The sequence below is a fragment of the Mizuhopecten yessoensis genome, unplaced genomic scaffold (genome assembly GCF_002113885.1).
Source record: "Mizuhopecten yessoensis strain PY_sf001 unplaced genomic scaffold, ASM211388v2 scaffold10317, whole genome shotgun sequence".
Classification (NCBI taxonomy): Eukaryota; Metazoa; Mollusca; class Bivalvia; order Pectinida; family Pectinidae; genus Mizuhopecten; species Mizuhopecten yessoensis.
The window spans coordinates 174,585-197,589 of NW_018408486.1; the positions used below are offsets into that span (position 1 = coordinate 174,585).

At 35.9% G+C, this 23,005-nt stretch overlaps 2 protein-coding genes across 2 annotated transcripts in view; one reads left to right on the top strand and one right to left on the bottom strand.

Annotated features, from left to right (window-relative positions):
* Positions 1-3,688: 3,688 nt before the first annotated feature.
* On the bottom strand, positions 3,689-19,049 carry LOC110460095 (ATP-binding cassette sub-family F member 2-like). Its single transcript, XM_021512813.1, has 14 exons — positions 18,950-19,049; positions 16,428-16,573; positions 15,677-15,889; positions 14,978-15,166; positions 14,312-14,579; positions 13,368-13,470; positions 12,778-12,873; positions 11,118-11,237; positions 10,601-10,690; positions 10,018-10,128; positions 9,423-9,485; positions 8,246-8,374; positions 7,705-7,908; positions 3,689-5,784 (listed from the first exon to the last, which is right to left on the bottom strand). The coding sequence occupies exons 2-14, from the start codon at positions 16,564-16,566 to the stop codon at positions 5,641-5,643; spliced, it is 1,869 nt and encodes a 622-aa protein (XP_021368488.1). The 5' UTR covers positions 16,567-16,573; positions 18,950-19,049; the 3' UTR covers positions 3,689-5,640.
* Positions 19,050-19,489: 440 nt separating this feature from the next.
* LOC110460097 (ubiquitin carboxyl-terminal hydrolase 40-like) overlaps positions 19,490-23,005 on the top strand; it is a 35,541-nt gene continuing 32,025 nt past the window's right edge. Inside the window, exons 1-4 of the mRNA XM_021512815.1 lie at positions 19,490-19,929; positions 20,273-20,340; positions 21,276-21,389; positions 22,076-22,201. Coding sequence (XP_021368490.1) covers positions 19,734-19,929; positions 20,273-20,340; positions 21,276-21,389; positions 22,076-22,201 — 504 coding nt within the window. The 5' untranslated portion in view covers positions 19,490-19,733. The remainder of the gene's footprint in view (positions 19,930-20,272; positions 20,341-21,275; positions 21,390-22,075; positions 22,202-23,005) is intronic.

Below are 23,005 nucleotides of genomic sequence, written 5' to 3' on the forward strand. Positions count from 1 at the left end.
ATTAGGCCCTATTTATCTCCATTTTTAGGTCACCTGAGCTTTAGCTCAAGTGACCTATTGCTATCCGTTTTCGTCTGTCGTCGTCCGTCGTCCGTTAACATTTTACATTTCAAACTTAAAGTCAAGTTCTGCTGGGCCGATAGAACTGAAAATTGGTAGGAATGATCGCATCATGGTCCTGACAAAGTGTTGTTATTTTTCGGGTCAATCAGAAATACAATTTGGCTGCCATGGCCGCTATTTTGCTACTAAGTTCTAATAGGCCGATCTCACTTAAAATTGGTCTGGGAATGATCAGCTCATGGTCCTGACAAAGTTAAGTTAACATTATACTATTTTTTACACAAATTGGTACATATTTCAACAACAACAAAAAATACTGTAGACTCAGGTGACCGCTAAGGCCTATGGGCCTCTTGTTATTGATCCATCTTATAATGCTCTGTCGTAGGTCTAATGATCATAGGAATCTTACTTTGGGCCTTGAAAATGAGCTGTACATGGCTTACCGTCTAAAGTGGCTTTCGGCAATAAGTCTGCCTGTCTGTTTAAAATTTACATAAACGAATGTCTTGACTTAGATTTGATTTGTGGTCGTATAAAAAATAAAGACTAGGCGGCACCTTGCTGTTGATACAATTATAGACATGTCTAGTCTAGTGAATGTGACTCATTTTTGATACTCTAGGGGTTATACTCAATGAAGCTCTCTGCACCCCTGGAATATGTCACAGCATAATCGGAGGCAATGTGTGCACCACCTTACGGAATAGACAAGAACACTAGCTCATTCCTTTGCTTCATTCTTATTTCACCTTTGACCTAGAATTGAAGGTCACAGACAACTTAGCAGGTTATGTGTGGCACTGCTTAAGTTCATGTGAGTAATGCAATTATATTGTTCAATATCATCCAAATATCTTCGTTAAATTGCACTAATTTGACCTTTGACCTGCAGATGATGGTGACATCAACCTTACTGCACACGTCGAGGAGTCGGGTACGCTGTAAGTTTGAGAATCAATTGTTTAAAATTTACAACCTTGACAAGACTTTACTTAAAAGGTAACACTAATTATTTACAGGATCAATAGAGATTTTTAAGCAGGCTGTTGGTAATTTTAAAAACATATTGGAAATTTTATTAGCAAACCCTGAACAAGAGGCACAGGGGCCTTAACAGTCATCTGAGATTAATCTAATGCTGCAGTTAATTAGAATTTGGAGTAACGCTTTAAAACTGTTTGGCAAAAGGGTTGACATGAACTGACCAACATATATTTGTTTAAAACAGTGCGTCTAAATTTATATCAAATAATAAGATTTATAGTGTGGGGTAGTGTATGTATAAAATGAAGAGTTTTCATCAAAATAAACTTTCTGTTAAGACCAGTGGATGGTTGATTGGCTAATAGCTTGGTTTTTGGTGGCCATTTTGGACAGCAGACAGGCATAAAAACTAGGAATAGTGTGTAGGAAAATTGAAATCAATACCAGTACAATGTCTCGGCCAATCACATCATGGGAGCTGCACATGGTCACCATTTTAAGTTGGTCCTAAAGGTAAGAATTTGCTGTCGGGACCTCATAAGGGAAATTTCCTAAAGGTTTGGATACAATAGCAGTAGGAATTCTTAGGAGAATTCAAAAGTTTCAGTCAATCAGAGGCCATGTTGCCATTTTGAATCAACTAAATAGAGAAGCTTGCAAGGTCCTCATGAGGAACATTTGTGCCAAATTTGGAATGAAGAACTGCACCAGTTATTGAGAAGCTGAAAATGTCTTGACCAATCAGATCTCATGGTGGTCATTTCGAATCTTGAATCAACCCCAAAAGTAAGCCTTACCTTGCCAGGACCTCATTAGGAAAATTTGTCAATAGCTTGTCTCAGCCAATCGGAGCACATGGCAGCCATTTTGGATTTCACATTGGCCCAAAATTACAATATAATATTATACCTATCTAAACCTGGTTAGGATTGCTTTGGTTTGTTCCCATCTGAACCTGGTTAGGATTGGTTGGCTCCTATCTGAACCTGGTTAGGATTGGTTTGGTTTGTTCCCATCTGAACCTGGTTAGGATTGGTTTGCTCCTATCTGAACCTGGTTAGGATTGGTTTTGTTTGTTCCCATCTGAACCTGGTTAAGATTGGTTTTGTTTGTTCCCATCTGAACCTGGTTAGGATTGGTTTGGTTTGTTCCTATCTGAACCTGGTTAGATTGGTCTGGTTTGTTTTTACTTTACATCTAATAACAGGTAGTCATTTAAGCATGTGCCAGGTTTTGGTGGTGGGGGAAAGTCAGTACCCAAAGAAAAGCCCCTGACCCTGTGGAAAGTACCTGGCAACTGCCAAACATAGGCCTCAAACCCAGGACCCAGTGGTGGAGGGCTCATGATCATAGACAGCCAGACACTTAAACCACAGGGGCCCCTCCTCATAAGAACTTAAGTACCACATTTGGCAACAAAAGCATTAGCAGCTTCCAATCAGAAGTGAAAAACATCTAAGCCAATCAGAAGTCATCCAGCCATTTAGAATTTTGAAATAATCCCAGAAAGTAAAACTTCTCCAGGACCTTCTGTCAATGATCCCTAATAAGTTTCAGCTGAATCGACCAATCAGAACCTGAGTTTGAAATAAGTTTTTAAAATGGCAGTCATCTTGGATTTTCGATTGACCTGCAAAACAACCTTTTACCAGGGCACTGTCGGCAACACTTCAATGAAGTATTTGTAAAATCCCAAAAAGTCTTTGTCTCCGTAAGTTTATCAATTTTCCAGGAAATGAACAATTTTCCCAGTCACCAGGACTCTGCAACCCACTGCGGGTGACACAGGTATACTTCCAGATATCTTGTATCACTTTAAATTATTGCCCACACAAGAATTTACTGACAATTTTGCACACATGACCAAAATAACATGAAGGTCACTGTGACCTAGTACCAAAGCACTGCATATATGCATATTCTCTGTGGGTGAGGCAGGTCTACTTTTCATCGACATCATGAACAGAATCCATCCAAATTACTATTGGAGGAACCAGTACCAATGCAATATAAGTTGTAGTGGAGAAATAATATGATAGTAGTTTTGTCAAAATTTTGTTCAAAGAAGAATAGACACATTATTTCCTTTTTCCTATATCAATTTATTTTCACATGATATTTCTTTTATTTCCAACAATAAAACAACAGCATTGCTTGTTCTGCCAATAAATATGCAAATGTTTTTTATTACAAATTATTTTATTCCATTGATCCGACAAAAGTCGATCTACACTGCTGTCCTCATAAAATGGCCTAAACTTGAAGACAGTACTGTGTTATAACCTACAAGATCTGAATGTCACTTTAAGACTTGTATTGGTTGTTACCAGCAAGAATTCTGAAATCACATTAATAAATATACAAACTGGTCTTCTGTCCGAGCCACAGTCAGTCACTGTGCCCTCAATATTTTATGTATATTGATGGTTATTCCTCAGAGGACATTTAAATCCACCTGTGTAGATGGTAAATTATTAAATCTGTTAACACCTATCTTCACCTTTAGAAAACTCCGGAGGTACATTTAGAAATCAGTTATTTTCAACTCTGATACCTGTATGCTGTAATTAACAAGATACAGAAAACCTTTATACCATAAATGTGGAACATTTTGAAAGCAAATTTACTATGAATTTGGTCTCTCCATCATTTTTGTTTTGTTTTTCTCTCCATCATTTTTGTTTTGTTTTTCAAAACTATTTTTGTTCATGATAGTGCAAATAAGTTACACGCTTCAATGTACAAAATATGCATACAACAAAATGCAGTTCCAAAATAAAATTCACGTCCTTTTGCCCATTCATAGGTACAATGTACTGAAAACATAATGCACTGAATTGCATTGAGTTTAAAAGTTCCAATACCATAATTTAAAAGCACAATTGTCAAACTATTTCTGCGATTGCTAGAAACATTGCTATGACTTTCTCTCAAAGTCCTGCCTTGAACAAGCCATCTGGCTTTGATTCGTGGACTTCAAAAACAAGAAGTTTTTTTACTGATGCCAATTTGTTTCTAAATAGTGGAGAAAACAATGAAATTTCTATGAAAGAGAAATCTCATATATTCAGCTACATTTTACTACCAACACTTGCTCCAAATATACCAACCCCAAAAATCCAATACAGATTTCTTTATCTACAATCATTTGAAGCTGATGAAGTCTAGAATTCTTTCATAAACTGGGGTTGTGGTTGTTGGGAAATATAAATTAATTAAAACTGAATACATGTATTATCTTAAAAATCGTAATTTACATCAGTTTGTAAAAATGCAGCGACACAAAAAGTCTTCATTGAAGACGAGAGAAAAAAGTACCATGAAGTGTGTACTTTATATATACATATGTAAATCAAGGTAGAGTAAACCACTAGATGTAAATCGCATTATTGGTGAGACAAATGAAAGTAACGTTTCTTGTCATGTCCAATATTTCAAAGATAACTCTCTATTTTAATGTATATTTGCCGTTCGAATTAAGCTGTTCGTGGGATTAAAGTTAAAACAGAGTGAAACAACAACTTTTTTGTAAAGCTATCAAATATAATTTGTAAATCAATCAATTACTAAATTGGTTTCAAAACTCGTTATATTTCAGTTTATTCCAACAAAAACTTCTTCAGAGCATGAATGTTGAGGACGGAAACTCATTTTTACACATGCAGACATTTAAAAAGAATCATCCTTCTGTGCTACGATTCATGCGACTACTCGACCATGAAATTGATTTTTAATGATTTCAGTTATGGAGTTTATACACAACATGGAATCAGCATTACCTTTTGAACAAGCTTTAGGAATCAGTTCCAATTTTCGGAACATTAAATGTCAAAATATTCACCAATATGGGTAATCAACAGATGAAAATAAATAAAAACAAATATGTCATTTTAAATAGTACAGAATGTTACACAATGGATCAAATCTTTATAATCCTTTGATTTTGTTCAGCAAAAACACTCCATCCTACAGGGTAGAGTTTCTTTAAAAGCAAACAAGAGCAATCTAAACGAGTATTTCGTCTGGGACACTTACCTTAGTTCCAAGCAATTTGTAAATGCAGCCAAATGAAAAATGCTTTTTAAATACTTGACTGTAAATTATAACGGAACACCAGAGCAAATGACCGCTATGGTTTCACTAGAACTTGTAAAGATACAACGGGCTAAATCCTAGTGTAAATGCTAAATCACGCTTCCAGACATCTACTAGAGGTCATTGTAGCAGATCTTTTTGTTTGCCATACAGTACCCATGTTAGAACTAGACCTGTCAGTCAGACTCGTGTACTTTGTATTGTCTTTACTGGTATGAATTTTCAGAATTAGAAAATATTCATCATTTTACCATGCATTTGCAGATATATATCTATATATTGCTAACAGCTCAAGTGTCTTGGTAAAAACAATCTGTCATATCAACAATACGGAACGGCCAAATTGTTCAAAGTATTTATCACATCAGAGATCTTATCCAGGTCCTCCAATAAACGAGTTAAACTCATGGAAACAAAAGTTTCAAACATATTTCTGATGTTTCCATGGTGCAGATACATTTGTCCTAAATTTCAGTTCCTAAAAAATGTCCGTCATCATTTTTTCTGCGTCTGTTGTAGTTTTGCAAGCTTTGCATTGTCCTTCTTCACAATCTGTGTCAACATCTGCTTGTACGCGAATATATCTCCTTCCCATTTCGTAACTGTCTGTTTCTCACATATCCAAATTTCCTCGACAACCTGGAATGAGTAAGAATGATTTTCTGATCATACTGACACCTAATATAAGGTCCCTTTCGCGTATCCGGTTCAACTAGTTGAAACGGTTTAAACCAGAAAAAAAATGACAGGCACAGATCAGAACTGAGGCTGACCTCAGGAATATTCGGCACATGAAGATCGTGGGGTTCAGATGTGCCTGACCGAAACTAAAATGCTGACCATTGCTAGTTTGTGTTATTTCTTTATAAAACAAGGTTAAGCCACACATAGATTTTAACATACGTTGTATAATTTAGTGGATGCGTGAAAGGACACATCATTCTTTACATATTGTTATTTATTCTTCAAAACTGTGCATTTCTAAGCTCTGCCTATAGTTCGTTCCTAGTGCATTTGGTTATCGTGGAATATTTCTGAGCTACCTAAACTATTTTAACCGGGATACGTAAATGTAACCTGAAGTATAAGAGAGATTTTACATTTCATCTTTAATACAGATTTGAGAATCTCCCCTGAACACCATTCAAGAAAATTTGAAATAAGTAGGTCCGAGAGGGATCCTTTTATTGTATGCAGTGCATAGTATCCCTTTCACTCAAATGTATGATTTTCGATAGCTGCTGGAGATTTTGGATCATTTATATGCTCAAAGGTGTACCATGTTACACTTTAAATCATTTCACTATAGTTGAAACTGAATCTGTTAGGGGTTTTATATATATATGTCTTGTACACAACTTTTTCTGCTTCAGAAGTGGTCAAGTGTGATCTTTGACCCTTAATCCTTGACAAGAAGCCACAAAAACCTAATCAATTTTATCAAGCGTAAAATATACACAGAGTTTGTTCAGGGGTTTTACTAGATACCTTGTACACAAGCTTTTTACTACAGCACGACAAAGTGACAGATACTACACTGGCAAAGAGATTAGTATCTACCCCAATTACCTCATACATGTAAGATAATGAAAATTTGTTAAAAACTTGAACAAAACTGTAAGTCGTAAGTCGTGGCTAAAAACATTTACCTGTGATATAAGTCTGTAGTCGTGGCTAAAAACATTTACCTCCGATATAAGTCCGATGTCGTGGCTAAAATTATTTACCTCTGATATAAGTCTGTCGTGGCTAAAACATTTACCTGTTATACAAGTCTGTAGTCGTGGCTTAAACATGTACATTTACCTGTTATACAAGTCTGAAGTCGGGGCTAAAACATGTACATTTACCTGTTATACAAGTCTGTAGTCGTGGCCAAAACATTGACCTGTGATATAAGTCTGAAGTCGTGGCCAAAACATTTACCTGTGATATAAGTCTGTAGTCGTGGCCAAAACATTTACCTGTGATATAAGTCTTTAGTCGTGGCCAAAACATTTACCTGTGATATAAGTCTGAAGTCGTGGCTACAACATTTACCTGTGATATAAGTCTGATGTCAAGGCTAAAACATTTACCTGTGATATAAGTCTGAAGTCGTGGCTAAAACATTTACCTCCGATATCGTGGCTAAAAACATTTACCTCCGATATAAGTCCAATGTCGTGGCTAAAAACATTTACCTCCGATATAAGTCTGATGTCATGGCTAAAACATTTACCTGTGATATAAGTCTGAAGTCGTGGCTAAAACATTTACTTCCGATATCGTGGCTAAAAACATTTACCTCCGATATAAGTCCGATGTCGTGGCTAAAAACATTTACCTGTGATACAAGTCTGTAGTTGTGGCTAAAACATGTACATTTACCTGTTATACAAGTCTGAAGTCGTGGCTAAAACATTTACCTGTGATATAAATCTGATGTCATGGCAAAAACATTTAACTGTGATATAAGTCTGATGTCAGGGCTAAAGCATTTACCTGTGATATAAGTCTGAAGTCGTGGCTAAAACATTAACTGTGATATAAGTCTGAAGTCGTGGCTAAAACATTTACCTGTGATATAAGTCTGAAGTCGTGGCTAACTAACATGAGGCCGCCATCAAAGTCATTGATTGCCTCTGCCAGTGCATCGATGGTCTCAATGTCCAAATGGTTGGTAGGTTCGTCCAACATCAATAGATGTGGGTTCTGCCACGCTAACCATGCAAATATCACACGACATCTCTGGCCATCCGACAGATTTCTGATAGGGCAAACCTGCAATGATCAAATACAATAGATTTAGATTTATTAATTTTCTACTACAAATGTATGTTTGAAAATAAAAATAGTTGTCAGCAAATTTGCAAAGGCTTGGGGCTATATGAATCATTTGATTAAAGATGATTGTTCGACTATAAAATTGATCAAGTTAAACCAAGTTCTACTGAAGATGTGCTGCACAGCAAAAAATATTGTGCAATTTTAATTATGTGACCAAGAAAATGACAAACACAACCAAATCAATTATATAATTTGAGATAAGGTTAAGATTTTTTTTTGGCGTTACTCGAACAACAGGTCTTCCTGAAATGATCAGTACGAGTGTCTGTACCTGTTGCATTCCTGACAGACCGTATCGGCCGATGATTTTTCTCATTTCCTCTCGCTCCTTGACATCTGGGTAACACTTTAACATCCAATCCAGGGCAGTCATGTCTAGGTCTAACTGTTCTTGTAAGTGCTGGAAAAAAAGAAACATTCAATGTAGAGTAGAAGGCTCAGTAGTAGAGAATGTTTGTATTAATATCCTTGAACGGTTGTATATCCTCGACTCAAAATGTCCTCTGCAGTAGAACTATTCTACTGCTTTATCATGTAATTACCTCATGGGAGAAGGAATGCCCTACATTTAAATTCCTTCTATTCTGGCGAGGACATCAATACATTCAGGGTTGACACCAGAACAGCACATCTCATGATACAAATGTACCGTACAATTCATCACAAATTTCACCTGTTAAGGTACCCAAGTACATGTCAAGGTTCATTTGATACTTTCAAACAGTAATTCATGACTCTTATATAACTGTTTTAATCGAGATAAAGCATTTTTCTTAACTTTAGTAATGTCATATGGATGACGGAAACCTATTTCCACCATCAAATTAAACAGCATTGGAAATATGAGGATGAATCATTTCCTCATACCTAACAGAACTTTCTGGGAATTTTCTAAAAATAATCTAAAAAAATCCTTGCAGTAGGGTATACTTTACCTCATACATGACCCATCCCATATAAACATTTCCTGGTTTGATCTAACCAACCTTTCATATTTACTAAATTGATCGAAAAAAACATGTCTTCATGGTAACTTCTCCTAAGGTTCTGGAGTCATTAGAATTCTCTGAATTTGCTTTATAGCTCACAGGGTCCTTACTAGTTCCATTATATTGAATTGATATTTTTGAAATTCTGATTTGTTTTCATCCAAAGTCACTTCTTCATTACTTGAAACTTTTTACACATATTTTTTGTGACCAAATGAAGCATTTTGCTACCAAGAAATACGAATAATACCAGTACACTTGACAACAGGGAAAGCAAACTCTAAACTCTTGAGCAGTACACATGACTACAGGAANAACCCCCCCCCCCCCCCCCCCTCCCCCCCTGAAATATGATAGATGGTTAACTGATGCATGTTAACCCTCAGAAAAGTCAACAGAGATTTTCACCTCTGAGGTTAATCGCTGCGAGATTAGAAGATAGAAGATAGAATTCTTTACCTGATGATAACGTCCAATCTTCAAATGTGAGTGTCGTCGAATGAGTCCATCGGTTGGTATTAACTGTGGAAGACCAAATTACGAATGAACAGAGAGCACATAAAAAGTGTGTCAGAAATTGAAAGAAAGTTTTCAGGAGGAAGGATCAAAGATTTAATACAGCAATACAAAGCATCAATATTATGAACTGGTATTTCATACTTCAATGGTGAACAGTCCATTTTGTTCCAGAGAGGGGTCAAAGAGCCCATCTACATCGCGTCCACTAGTCCAGACCTGAACCAAGACCGAGGGCGCTACGCCACCACCAGCCTGATTCAGTCACACAACTTAGGGATAATCCCTAGGTCACATGACTGAATAGCCAGACTAGTCTGAAGCACCCTACTAATCTCAGTAAGGGCTGTAAAAGGCAACCAGGAGGTAGTCGAAAGCTACCCTTGAGTAGTACTTAGTTTGAGACTTTGTTAAATGTTGGTTTAATAAGTACATTTTGTGCTTGGTTGACCAAAAGCAAGACTCTCACTAATGTAATTAAATTCAAACTAACACTTTATTCGATCATTACTTCCGTTATCTTTCAGCAATGCCTTACCTCGCCAGCGATCAGTTTGAGTAGCGTAGATTTTCCAGCACCGTTCGGTCCCACCAAGGCCACCTTAGTGTCAAGATCAATTCCAAAGTCTAGATTCTTGTAGATTTCCGGCTTTAAATGAAATGTAATTTTAATTGAAAGTATGTCTTTATAGATTAAACTCAGAACTTGCACATTTTCACACTACAGAATTAGTCTGAATTCAACAAACAATTATTTTTTATTAGGTCTATGCTGGTTAAAATATCAATCACTTTCCATCATACCGTCCAGTGATGAAAAAGGATAAATTTTCACAGAAAGGAAATTGACACATTTTTTTTTGCATTTACTGCAATTTAGCAGGGTAATAAGCACAGGCCAACACATAGATCTTATAAATGATCATGCTTAACAGCTAGGTTAAACCTTTCACTATTGTAAACTGTAATGGACTCATCCAGATCAGTGCAAGGCAGAGTCTACTAAAGTTACATACCTAGGGGTGAAAGGGTTAACGTTACAATTTCCATTTTAATTTTAGTTTTATAAATGAAAATGTGACATCTAGGAGGAACCCTTATTTCTAGGAATCAAATCTCACCTTGTTGTCTGCGTACTTGAAGCTGACATGTTGTACCATAATGATTGGCGGTGGGATTTTACCACAGCTCGGGAAGTAGAATGTCATCGTCTGTAAAACAAGATATTTCAATCATTTCACAGTTCCGTTAAATGTCTGGAGTCAGCTGTATGAAGCTTCACTAACAACAACGATTGCTGTAAAGCAAAATGTTTAGTCCTCATCTTGTCCTTTTGGCTTGGACTATTTTTTTTAATTTTTTTTTTACCCAAGTTGATGGAATATTGTTTATACGAATGGCACCAACGTAAGTATTTCAGTCCTTATCTTATCATTATGGCTTCCCAATTATTTCAAAATACTTTTGTAAGAGTTGATGCAATGCTGTATATAATGAAAATTCACCTCCTGACTGAAATATAAATTGACCTAATCTCATTTTCATGGCCTTGTCTCTATTAAAAAAAACAATTCTATGAAATTGATTGAAAGTTTTAAATAACTTAGTTTTGCCTCATGAATGAAATTTGAAATTTACCTTATCGGCGCCAACTCTCTCCGTTAGACCACCATCCACCATTTTCTTTAACGTCTTTTCTTTACTCTGCGCTTGTCTAGCCAGTTTGGCACTACCGTGTCCAAATCTGGCGATGTAATTCTGGGAACAGAAAACACACATCATACAACAACAGCTTTACTATTTACCCCTCCAATCAACAGCACTGTTCTGATTCTATCAAAATCCTTCCCCTAAATAAATCATGTAACAAATAAATCTGCTGATTCTACCAGGACTCAAATCGCTTCTTTTTTCGAGCATGATGCCAGAGTATAAAACATCAGCGTTTTACCGCGAGTCTTTACTCGGCACTGCCTCGAAACAGTAGTAAGTCAAAGCAGGTTTCATCATAGTCCTTCAAACTGTCCTTAACTCATTCACCCTTGAAATTTCTTCATGGACTATTCCAACATTTGAATTGGATGAGTTCAAATGTGTCTTCAAGGGTGAATGAGTTAAATATCTACACTTCCTTTTCATGTGCTTTTGGGCTTTTTTCAGGGGTGTTCAATTTCACTTTATACCAGACACCTACAGCCAATAGCTTTTATGTCAGTATGAGTGTAAATTTCCTAAACCTGCTGGAAGGAGCACACTTGCAAAATCTGTCTGCAGACAAGTTTTTGAAATATGAAATTTTAACCAACTAGAATTATGATAGTAAGGATATCATCTGCTTATTTCTATGAATATTGAGAACAAAACTTGGTTTGAAAACTAGAAAAGGTTCTACAAAGTCTCTCAAAACCATCCCTTTTTAATATAAGCCATACCGCAACCCAGGATCACAGTACAGTGACTTACAGTCACCATAAAGAAGAACTCGGGTAAAATTATATCGCTTCCGAGTTTCGAGCACCGTGTCAGAGCTACAACCCGACCAAGTCGGGGAACAAGACACTCTACCTCGGCCTTTTATGTCATCATCGTTCTTAAATGAACCATTGCAATTGCTAAGTTGATTCAGACTTCCTGCAGTATTATTTTAATAATGTATTTGCAGAAATTTTAGTTCGCAAATTTCCATTCACCTTTTTGATTGCATAGTATATATGTAGTATAACTGTCCAGACTGAAAATGGCAGGCACTTTTGACCATCCAAAATTTTATTTTTCTCCGAGGCCCTCTATGCAAATAATAACATTTATATTAGACCCCTGATATAAAGCCCTTGTTCTCCTGACTGACCTTAGAGGTTCTATAATATTAAACAGTATACTGGATAATTGTTGAATGATGGGTTCCTAAATTATGATACATTGATGTTTAGAAAACAGACATTGTTTTGTTTTGATAGGTCATTCAGGGAACTCAGGTAAAATTATATCGCTTCCGAGTTTCGAGCACCGTGTCGGAGCTACAACCCGACAAAGTCGGGGAACAAGACACTCTACCTCGGCCTTTTATGTCATCATCGTTCCCTGTATTTGACCATTTAACTTTTAACTTGTTTTATTAACTTAAACTATCCCTTTTGAAATCTATACACTGCAAATAACATGATGACTTTGATCCTTCATCATTTTATTTCACTTGGCAAATATGAAACGTTAGTTTCAAATATATTTTTTGTGTTTGAATAATATTTTTTCTTCTTCTCAAAATCAGAGATTGTCGACACCAAGACCCAAGACTGACCTTCATATGAGAGATTTGGTCCTGTTCCCACTTGTAACGTTTTTGTTGATTTTCTTCCAATTCAAATCGTGTCTGAATGTATGCGTCGTAGTTACCCTGGCAACAGAAATAAAACTTAGCTCAGCAACGAAATAATAAATTTGATATAATTTGACCATGGTTTAGGTCCTTGCCTCAGTTATAAGTCATAAAAATTTAGAAACACCTAACATTAATCATAAAAGTTGAATTAATGTTATTGTATGTAATGTCTTTGAATCAGAAGATACTTCAGACCAAATTTAAAAGTGTTACATTTAGTTATTTTCAAAATTGAAATGAAAATTGGAACAATCCTTCGATTCAAAGCCTTTTCAAACAAGTAGAGAAACCTTGTGGACATTGATATAATGGGGAAAAACAATCATCCATTTCTGTGCGAAGTATGCCAGAGAAATCTTGCCCTTCAGCACGAGATTCTCATATATAATTCTAACCCTTGGGCCAAACCAAGCCACAGGTTAGACAATCAACAATATTCCCCCTTGGGTTGAGATTTGTCTGCTGGATATGGTTTTGGAAGATTCTATTAATCACAATTCTTCACTTACTCCAAAATATTTCAGCTTCTGTTGATGGAAGTGGATGATGGTGTTGCAGACGCCGTTCATGAAATCCTGGGAGTGAGATATGACCACTAATATTCGTTTGTATCTGAAAGGAATTGTGATAGCTAGTCAGAAACCATTGGCTTGCACAAGACTTAAACCAGTTAACTCATTCACCCCTGAAGACACATTTGAACTCCTCCAATTCAAAGGTTGGAATAGTCCATTATGAAATTTCAGGGGTGAATGAGTTAAACATACCTGTATTCAAGGTAAAACAGTACAGCTGTATCAGTCATAATGATGAAAGTTCCACTTCCTGTTTTTCATTCTTTTTGACTAGGGATTATGTGCTCCATTATATCTTTAATATGAGGCAAGAGAAAGGTTTTAGCCCTGGCCTAGAGTTACTTTACTTTTTGAGGTATTTTATCTGATTTTGCTATTGTGAGGGATGTACTATTCCTATTCAATTGCAATTGTTTTGGTTGTTTATCTTTTTAAATGCTCAAATTTTTGGACGACAATCTTGTACAAATTCATGATGAGATGAGATTCATGCGAAACACCTCTGTAGAAAAGAACTTGAAATGATAACTTCATGAAATTGAGTGTTATTATTGACAATGGTAATATATTTCAACTTGATGCCAATCCTTACCCAATGTTCCCACTGATTCGGGGGTATATTTGATACATTTTCATGATTCTGTACCCCTAAGTACCTAGTTACATATATAGGGCAATTGTTGAAAACTTGGGGCACAACCAATTGTTTTGGGGATGGAAAACCCTCATCTAGGTTCTTTTGGGAACACTGTTACCTTAATTACAATTTATTTTTTACATAACTGGTTCAGACTAAACTTTTCAAGCTTATCAGCCCAATTCCTACATTATACATGTGCACTTTTGTATTCTTCCAAAATGGCTGCTACGAAACTCACGCTTGAAGTTCTTCTTCAAGCCAGACACAGGCCTGAAGATCGAGGTGGTTCGTGGGCTCGTCAAGTAGAAGCAGTGAGGGTTTAATATAAAGGGCCCTGGCCAGGGCTATCCTCATCCGCCAGCCTCCGGAGAAATTTTTCACCTTGGTATGCTGCATCTCCTTTGTGAAACCCAGACCAAAAAGGAGATACCCTGCACGTGCCTCGGCTTTGTCGGCATCCATATCCTCCAATCTGTCGTAAACGTCCATCAGACGCTCATGGGATTCTGCAAGACAAAATAACATATTAACATCAATTTAAACGTCAGTGCAAAGGAGTGCTGGTCAGAGGCTAATGACGGCCTTGTAACAAATCCTGATTTCCTATCTTAAATTGGTGGTTGAATTGTCATTTAAATTTACAAGCCGAGATTTACAATTTGTTTAGATTGTGAAATGTTACGGAGATTTTGGAAAAATAGCACCAACATTTTCCATCTGGGAATGATGCGAACTTTTGACTCTAAAATGGCCCCAGAAAAATTTTGGGCCGCAATTTCCTTTGATTTTAACTTCTCCAATGCAAACACAACGTACCATTTTAAGGACAGATTTCTATATTTTTCTGTGGGAAGCACAGCACCTCTACCCCCTAACATGTCTGTTGTGACTATCTGACTAATACCTTCAGTGTCCTGACTTGCCAAGACCTCAGCCTCATGTTCCAGCTTCAGACGTTCCTTATCCACCTCGATCACACACTGCAGGGCTGTTTTATCGCTGGGTGGCATCTCACGACTCAGGTGAAAGATGTCCACGTGATCAGGTACGGGCACCTCTCGACACTCCAGAGCAAACAACAAGGAGGACTTTCCTGTAGATAATTAATTTTGAGTTAAGTGAAATAGATTAATATTAAAGGTCGATTCTAGTTCTGACAATATTTAAACACGTAGATGTTTCTTGAAAATTGTAATTTGAAACAGTCAATAATATAGGTCTACTTACAGATAATTTGTTGTTATACTATTGTGGGAATGAAGCAAAGTGCCTTCAAATTTCTGGAAAATGAACTCAAAATGCAAAATGGGGGGGGGGGGGGGGGGGAGGGTGTAAATATTCTGGAAAATGCAAAGGCAGGGGGATTTCTCATCTTCTGGAAATATTTTTTTTGCCAATAGGACTAGAAATATTGATTATCCCAAAATCTGTTTTATTTGCGTCATAAAAATAAATTTAGAATACTGAGTTCTTTCAACTGCTAGAAAAATTGTTGAACAATAAATAACATTATTTCTCATTGAGCACAAATTTGGGCCCAAAATAAGAAAAATCTACTGTAATAGGAAATACTAATAAACTAGATAAATCAGTGTTAGCTTACCACATCCATTCAAACCAATCAGCCCATATCGCCGCCCCACATTAAGTTCTAGACGTGTGTCGACAATTAGCTCAGCTCCATGGAAGGTGAGAGATAAGTTATGTATATGGACATCACGACTATCGGGATGAGATGCTAACACTCCCGTTACAGATCTGTGCTTAGCTTTCAAGTCCATTTCCATCATCTCACTTGTTATTTCATGTACACCATCTGGAAGAGAAAAGGATTCATCAAGATATTTGAATTCAACCTGCAAGTTATTCTTATATTGGTAAATATTCATATAAACTAGTGATGGACTGATGATTGATTATTATCGAAAATCAATCGGTTTGCCCTTTCTGATTCCGATTGTCGATTACAAACTCCATAATCGGTTCATCATCATTGAAATTGAAGTCTCTCATGTAAAGTTTGCTTGTATGTTAGTCATATATTCTATGATTTATACTAGATGAATGATAAAAATGCATTAAATTTGCTTGATATCCATTTCTGATAAAAGAACGAAACCTAATGTTTATTATAGTTAACAACTCTGTCTATTGATGTATTGATCATCGATCCGTTTACTACTTACGATTACAAACTGATTATTCATTATGATTTTATGATAAATATAAGTCAACACAAGTTAAAAATACAGACCTCTCACATACTTAATATGCATGGTCTTCGTTATGTTATTGCAATACAAATATTGTTTGGTTTCTGGTAATCCAGGTTTTATTTATTGGTAGGTTCTTACTTGAAGCTCCATTTGTTGCCACTCCGTTCGTTTCTTGTTCGTTTTCACCATCTTCTCCATTTTCTGTTGTCCTCTTCTTTCCACGCTTTGCAGCATCTTTCTTCTTCTGATCTCTCTTCTTTTTTGCGTCTGAAGGCATGTTTATTCTGTAAATATAAATTATTAGGTGATATTTGCTGCACATGAATACATATATATTATATAAACAGTAAAACACATCACAGAGGCAGGGTGTCGGTTCAATAGACACTGTTCAAATTTCTTTTTTTAGACCAAACAAAAAATATAGTCTTTCCGTTAACCCTGACTACTCTATTTTTTTTGCGCCTAGTAGGGCTGTCACAATATATTGGAAAACAGGTATAATGCACGACACAGGTTTATCGTAATACAGAGATGAAATATTGCTGTATCGCAATATTTTTCAAAAGTATATTTTTATTTATCTGCTTTGTGTTTTAACTTTTCAAATTATTACAAATTCGAACAGAAATGCCAACAAGCATAAAGCAGGCTTTTAAAAGTGAAAGTTTTGTAATCGATGGTTGGTCCGACAAAAATCTTAAATCTATGTAATCCATATTATATATGATTAAGTTTGATAATATTCTGACAACTTATTATAAAATTGAGCACATCCGTCCTATGACAATATATTGGGATGTATCACAATATATTCATTTTGTATTGTAATATATCGTGATACACTCTTGGCATATTGTGACACCCCTAGTGCCTACCCAAAACTTTGTAGGGCAATTTTCTAAGAAGTACTGGTAAAGTCAAGATCATTCTTCTATATCAACCACTTAAAATTATTTGTTAAAATAAAATGTGTTACCTACCAAGTGTCCTGTCCTACCTACCCTAAATATGTTACAGGAAACACACATATTTTTTTGTCTGGCCTAAGCTATCAACTGGAATGCTTCTACGGACAGTTTCCGTCTTATATAATTACTTTTTGTGTAAATTTCCCCATACATACAGTAAATCTTCAACAAAATCTTGGGCGACGAAAAACAAACATAGTTGACAAAATCTACCCTGTTTCGTAACACTACTTTATTAATGTATTCACACAACAAATCACCGATAATATTTGTATTGGTACAGTGTGCTGACAGAAAAATAACCTTTCTAGACATGTATGATAAGTTAATGTGGACAAGCTTCATTAACTCATTCACCCCTGAAATTTCATAATAAACTATTCCAACCTTTGAATTGGAAGAGTTCAAATGTGTCTTCAGGGGTAAATGAGTTATACAAGAAAACACTATTGAAGTGCTGAATACTACTATACAAAATAGTTCATGGCCCGGTAACAAACACTGACCCTTCATTCATTGAACCCAAAAATCAACGAACTCTTCAAAAACATTAGAAATCATCAGAGATGACAGTGAATCTCTTAAAAGGTATGTTTTTAAGAAATATATCACAATGGAACATACTACCTTCCGAGTGCTTACAGATAATATCCAAGAATTTCAACATTTAATAAAACATTAGTTTATAAATAGCCCGCATAAACCTGCCTGAGTCTTAATCTTCAAAGTGAAGTCAACTCATGATCAGTACCTTACAGATATATACCAGATGCCACACCTGGTTGGACATTTTCCAAAAAGACAAAATGGCAGGGATGTTCTCTCTATCTATGCCAAATAATTTATCTTAACCAGAGAAAATAGTTATTTTGGAATAATATAAACATTGATATCGCAGAACATCGAAATGTTACTTAAAACACAATGTACAATGTGACGAAATTGTAACCTATTCGATGCAGTGTATACACTCTATCGATAGGCAAAACTACCTGGGTGAAGTGACATAAAGAAATATACAATTTCGTCACATCGCTTACTCATTCACCAAAAAGAAGTAGATTTGCAAAAATAATCAGTTTCTTTCATATCAAATAATCAAAATAACTATAATCAAGTCATCGTAATTTTTAAATAAATCGGTACATATTATAGTCAAAGTAGGCTTAAATTTGATGAAAGCTATTAATAGCTAAAATGTGATTTTTTTCCCCAAAATATTTTTTTAATGATTTCATAAATGACACTGTACACTGGACAAAAATACACGATCGAAAACACATCTATGACATTTAAATAGATCCATTGTATAAATATCATTGTTTCAGTGTCCATCCCGCTAAATAAAATGGCGATTTGATTGAATTGACGTCAGCATGCGACATTCACCGCTTAGTATCCGGATTACCACTTAATCGGCAAGTAAAAAGGGTAACTTGTTCAATTAAAAACTCAAAATAACAATAAAAATTGTCTAAATATCGAGTTAATTCAGTTGGGTCGAACTCAGATCAACATGAAAAATTACAGCTGCCGGCAAAAACACGCAAAAGAAAATGTCTGTGCATGGCGACACACGTGAACAAATCATGATCTCAAATCCGACCATAAAACGCACAATCAGCTTATGAAATCTGTTTAAAAACGATCAAATATACTTATACTATACAATCCTAGATTTCAACTGACCTTATGTAGTCAAATCTTTGTCAATATTCAACAAAATTCTTAATGAATGACGGTAGCGCCAAAACACATGCCTTCCTTCCGTCAATGGTTCGTTTCCGGTGCGGGCGACCCAATGACGATTCATTGAGAAATTTATTCGACCTGATAATCAAATCATAATAATACAATAAAAATTAACAAAATATTTTTTGAAAACGAAATATTGTATTCTTAACATAAATAGAGAACAAAAATGTAATTTATGTCATGCCTTGTTAATGCATAGAGGTGGTTCCGGAGACGGACTATTGCGGATGTTAAAAAAAAGGAAAAGGTCGAAACAAGATATAAAAAAGACTCAAAACAAAAATTATAAACAGAGAAACCTACTGAGTTTTTGGTTTTCTTTTTTCTTTTCGATTTTTTGTCCGGAATATGAGTAAACTGGTTATCCCTTTCTTGACCACTAAGCTGGTCCGGATATATTTTACGCACCTGTTTTTCCGGTTTTGGTTTAGAATATTTGCTTCGGGACTTTTATTATTTATACCGGAAGTTGTGTTTAACTGGTTTGTGCAATCCTCGCGTTGTAATTTGTGTGTAAGAATTTGACGACTTTTATGTTATTTAACGAGCCTTTTCTTGGTGCAAACGAAAATGATAGTACGAAATAGTAATGGAATTTTATTGTCGACAAATGTCATGCCAGTCACGTGAGCAACAGGAAGAAGTGCTGCTGTTCTGCAGTGTTGAATAAGATTTTGATTTTTACGTTTTAGGCACCTAGAATATTCTCATATTTATAATGTTCGCCGGGTTATTTTGCGAAGAAGAACAAGCTGGGAGTGGATTGGAGTCAAAACATGTGAAAAGTAATCCAAATATTCCATGTCCTCCCCGTCCTCGTATCCAGTGCGGACTGGCCGGGATCCGGAATCAGGGGGCTACCTGTTACCTCAATTCTCTCCTGCAGACTCTTTTCCTGACACCCGAGTTCAGAGGTACCAATTATTGATCTTATCATTACAGAATGAGTTGCTAACAAGAGGCTAGTTATGATGTCATTTGTACTTTTTCTTTATCTTAGCCCGAGTTTCCTCTGGCACTGACACCAGACTTGGACATTTTGACAGATAAATTAAATGCCCACCAGACATTTATCTGTCATTTTTTTCTGGTCAGCGCCCTGCCCTTTTCAAAACCCAGCTGGAAGACTGGACTAATTGCTTTCAAATTGAGAAAAAATACTATAGTATTTTAATTTCATTTTGATATGGCCAAACTGCTTCAATAGTAAAAACATATATTCCTGAATCTTTAATTGTTTCTCTTTGATTATTTCAGAAGCTTTATTTGATCTTGGTGATGAGGAGCTGGGGCGACTGGAAGACAAGGATCTAGCTGGTAGTAAGGTCTGTATGGCTCTCATCATAATGGGTACATTACATTGAATAATTTTTAGAAAATGTTCGACCTTATAAGTTAAAGGGGTCCGTTTAATAAACCCCTTTTATGCTCACACTGGTCTAAACCATCCATGTCCCTTTGAGTTCAAACTTACCTCTCACATATTTGTGCAATCTTTCAAAGAATGAATAAAATAACTTTACAGAGACAATTGGCCTAATTTTGAATCAGAAATATGATGCTAAACCACTGGCTTACATTAAGAGGAAATGCTGTGCTTGATGCCTTTGGCAAGGCATTTTAGTGAGATTGCACTATAAAGTCGGCATCAGATCTGCGCTTTCACAAGGAGGCAAGCACAACAACATACCCTGTCTCCTGCATACACACACACAAGCATGCAAACAATACACAAACCAATCATTGCCATGTAATGTAAACACTTAAGGGCACAAAGCCTTTGGTCAAAACACTTCAGATTATATTGGCATATAAGTGAAGAAAGCAACATTTTATGTGTTTTAATTAAGCAAACCCATCCTCTATCCCAGAAAAAAAAGGTTGGGATGCACTTTAAATGGAAGGTGCACTTATAAGGTCGAAAATAGTCAAATAAATTTTAATCAGTTTGGATATATAGATACATGCATCAAGATTGATTAATTTGAAAAATTACAAAAAAAGGTTAAATTGTTTTGTTCTTTAATCCAAAGATTTAAAATCCTCTCTAACTTAAGGCTTTTGATATTTTGCTATTTTGATATAAAAAAAAATAGAAAAATAAGTTTCATGAATAATTTTGAATCATTATAATTAGTGTTAAAAACATGACACTTGTGATGAAAATTGCATGGCTCCCAACTAAAAATCAGAGATGTGGCTATATGCATTCATTATACAATCATTTGAAATTCAGTTTAAATTTCTTGCCTCCACACAGGTAAGGGTGATTCCCATACAACTACAGAAGCTGTTTGCCAGACTGTTGCTTAGCGACCAGCAGAGTGTTCCGTCTGTAGACCTTACTGAGAGTTTTGGATGGACAAACAATGAGGTATGATGATTGACTGAACACTGTGTACAGCGAAGCCTTGTTATACTGCCATAGCGTGTCTGGTGAAATTTCGCCTTTGAAATGGATATGAGCAAGTATCAAGGGAAAGCATAAAAAGGTGTTAAGGAAAAAGGAAACCTTGAAATTTGTTGGTGATAGATGAGGTATTATATCAAAGTTTTACTGTACTTGCAATGTACATGTAGGTTAGTCATTAAGACATTGATGGGATGGACATTTTTTGCATGTTGTTATTACAGAATGTATTTCTTTAAAAAAATGTCAACTTTCATGACATTCTTAAAACTTGAAATTCAATTCTTGAATATTTACTTATCCCTGCTTAATGAAGATGGCAGTGGATAAAGAAAAATTCTCTTCCCACATTGTCACTTAATTTTAAATCTTCAGCATTATAGTGATTTCATTGATTCATATTCAGTATGGTGAAAAAAGTTTTAAAAATTCTATGTCATTCCTTGACAAGGTTTTAACTCTGTAAATGACTGACACATAGTTGTGCTTAATCCTAATTGTGTCAGTCATTGACGTATGTTTTCGTATTTTCCTAAATCCTAGCTATGTCCTTCTTGTACACAATATTGTCCTAAAATCCCCATTGTGTCAATTATTGACGCGATATTTTTATAAATGAAAAAAAGTAATTTTTGAATTTTGTTTTATAGGAGCTCCAGCAGCATGACGTCCAGGAATTGAACCGTATCCTGTTTAGTGCTATTGAAGAATCACTGGTCGGCACCCTGGGAACCGACCTCATCAGCAAGCTCTATCATGGCACAGTCGTGAATCAGGTAGTTAAGTTAACCCTTTCACCCTTAAAATACAAAAAGGGGAGTGGAGACACAACGTCCTCGATATCTTAAGTTTCTTCAATTTCTTGGGTCATTAGTACAGTGGATACAACAACGGTATACAGAGTTCACACTGGTAGTAAGTAACAATCCAGGAATAAGTGCGAACAACACGGCAAATCTCTTCCAAACGTCAGAATTTATTGCAGCAACATTTACATGTTTCGACTCAGAGGGGAGTCGTCATCAGAATATCAATGGTATTGTGACGTCATTGATACGTGTGTAAACAACCTTTCACCCTTATGTAAGTTGAGTGAACTCTACCATGCATTAATTTGGAAGAGTCCATTATGGTCTACAGTGGTGAAAGGGTTAAGCCTTCCTTATTTGAGTGACTCCTTCTCGTTGAGGAATCCCTGGTTGGTACTCTTGGCAGATCATGTAGTTTATCTTACTTAGGCCATTTTTTTTTGTCTGTTTAGGGTTGTATGGGCAAAAAAACAAGGGTAGGTAGGTCTACATTTTTTTTAAAAGAATTGTGTACCATGTGGTCATGTGATTATGACCCTACTATTGTATGTAAAACGAAGAATTACATAAACAAGGTTCATTTGTAGGCAAATTGTGCTCCATATGCTGACATTTAGCACCAACACGGAGCTGGAAGCCATTTTGAAAGGCAATGAACCTTCTAAAATTCGAAAATCAGCTGTATTTTGATTATTATTTTTTTCATCAAAAAGTTTTGGGTCGGAGGGTAAAAAGCTAGTGTCGGTCGGGAACCCTAAACAGACATACATT

Excerpts from the sequence above, each read along its gene's own strand:
- LOC110460095 (XM_021512813.1), bottom strand. The coding sequence starts at position 16,566 with ATGCCTTCAGACGCAAAAAAGAAGAGAGATCAGAAGAAGAAAGATGCT. Across the intron at positions 11,238-12,777 it reads ACCAAATCTCTCATATGAAG|AATTACATCGCCAGATTTGG; the intron begins GTCAGTCTTGGG and ends TTCTGTTCCCAG. Across the intron at positions 10,129-10,600 it reads TCAAGTACGCAGACAACAAG|CCGGAAATCTACAAGAATCT; the intron begins GTGAGATTTGAT and ends TTTCATTTAAAG.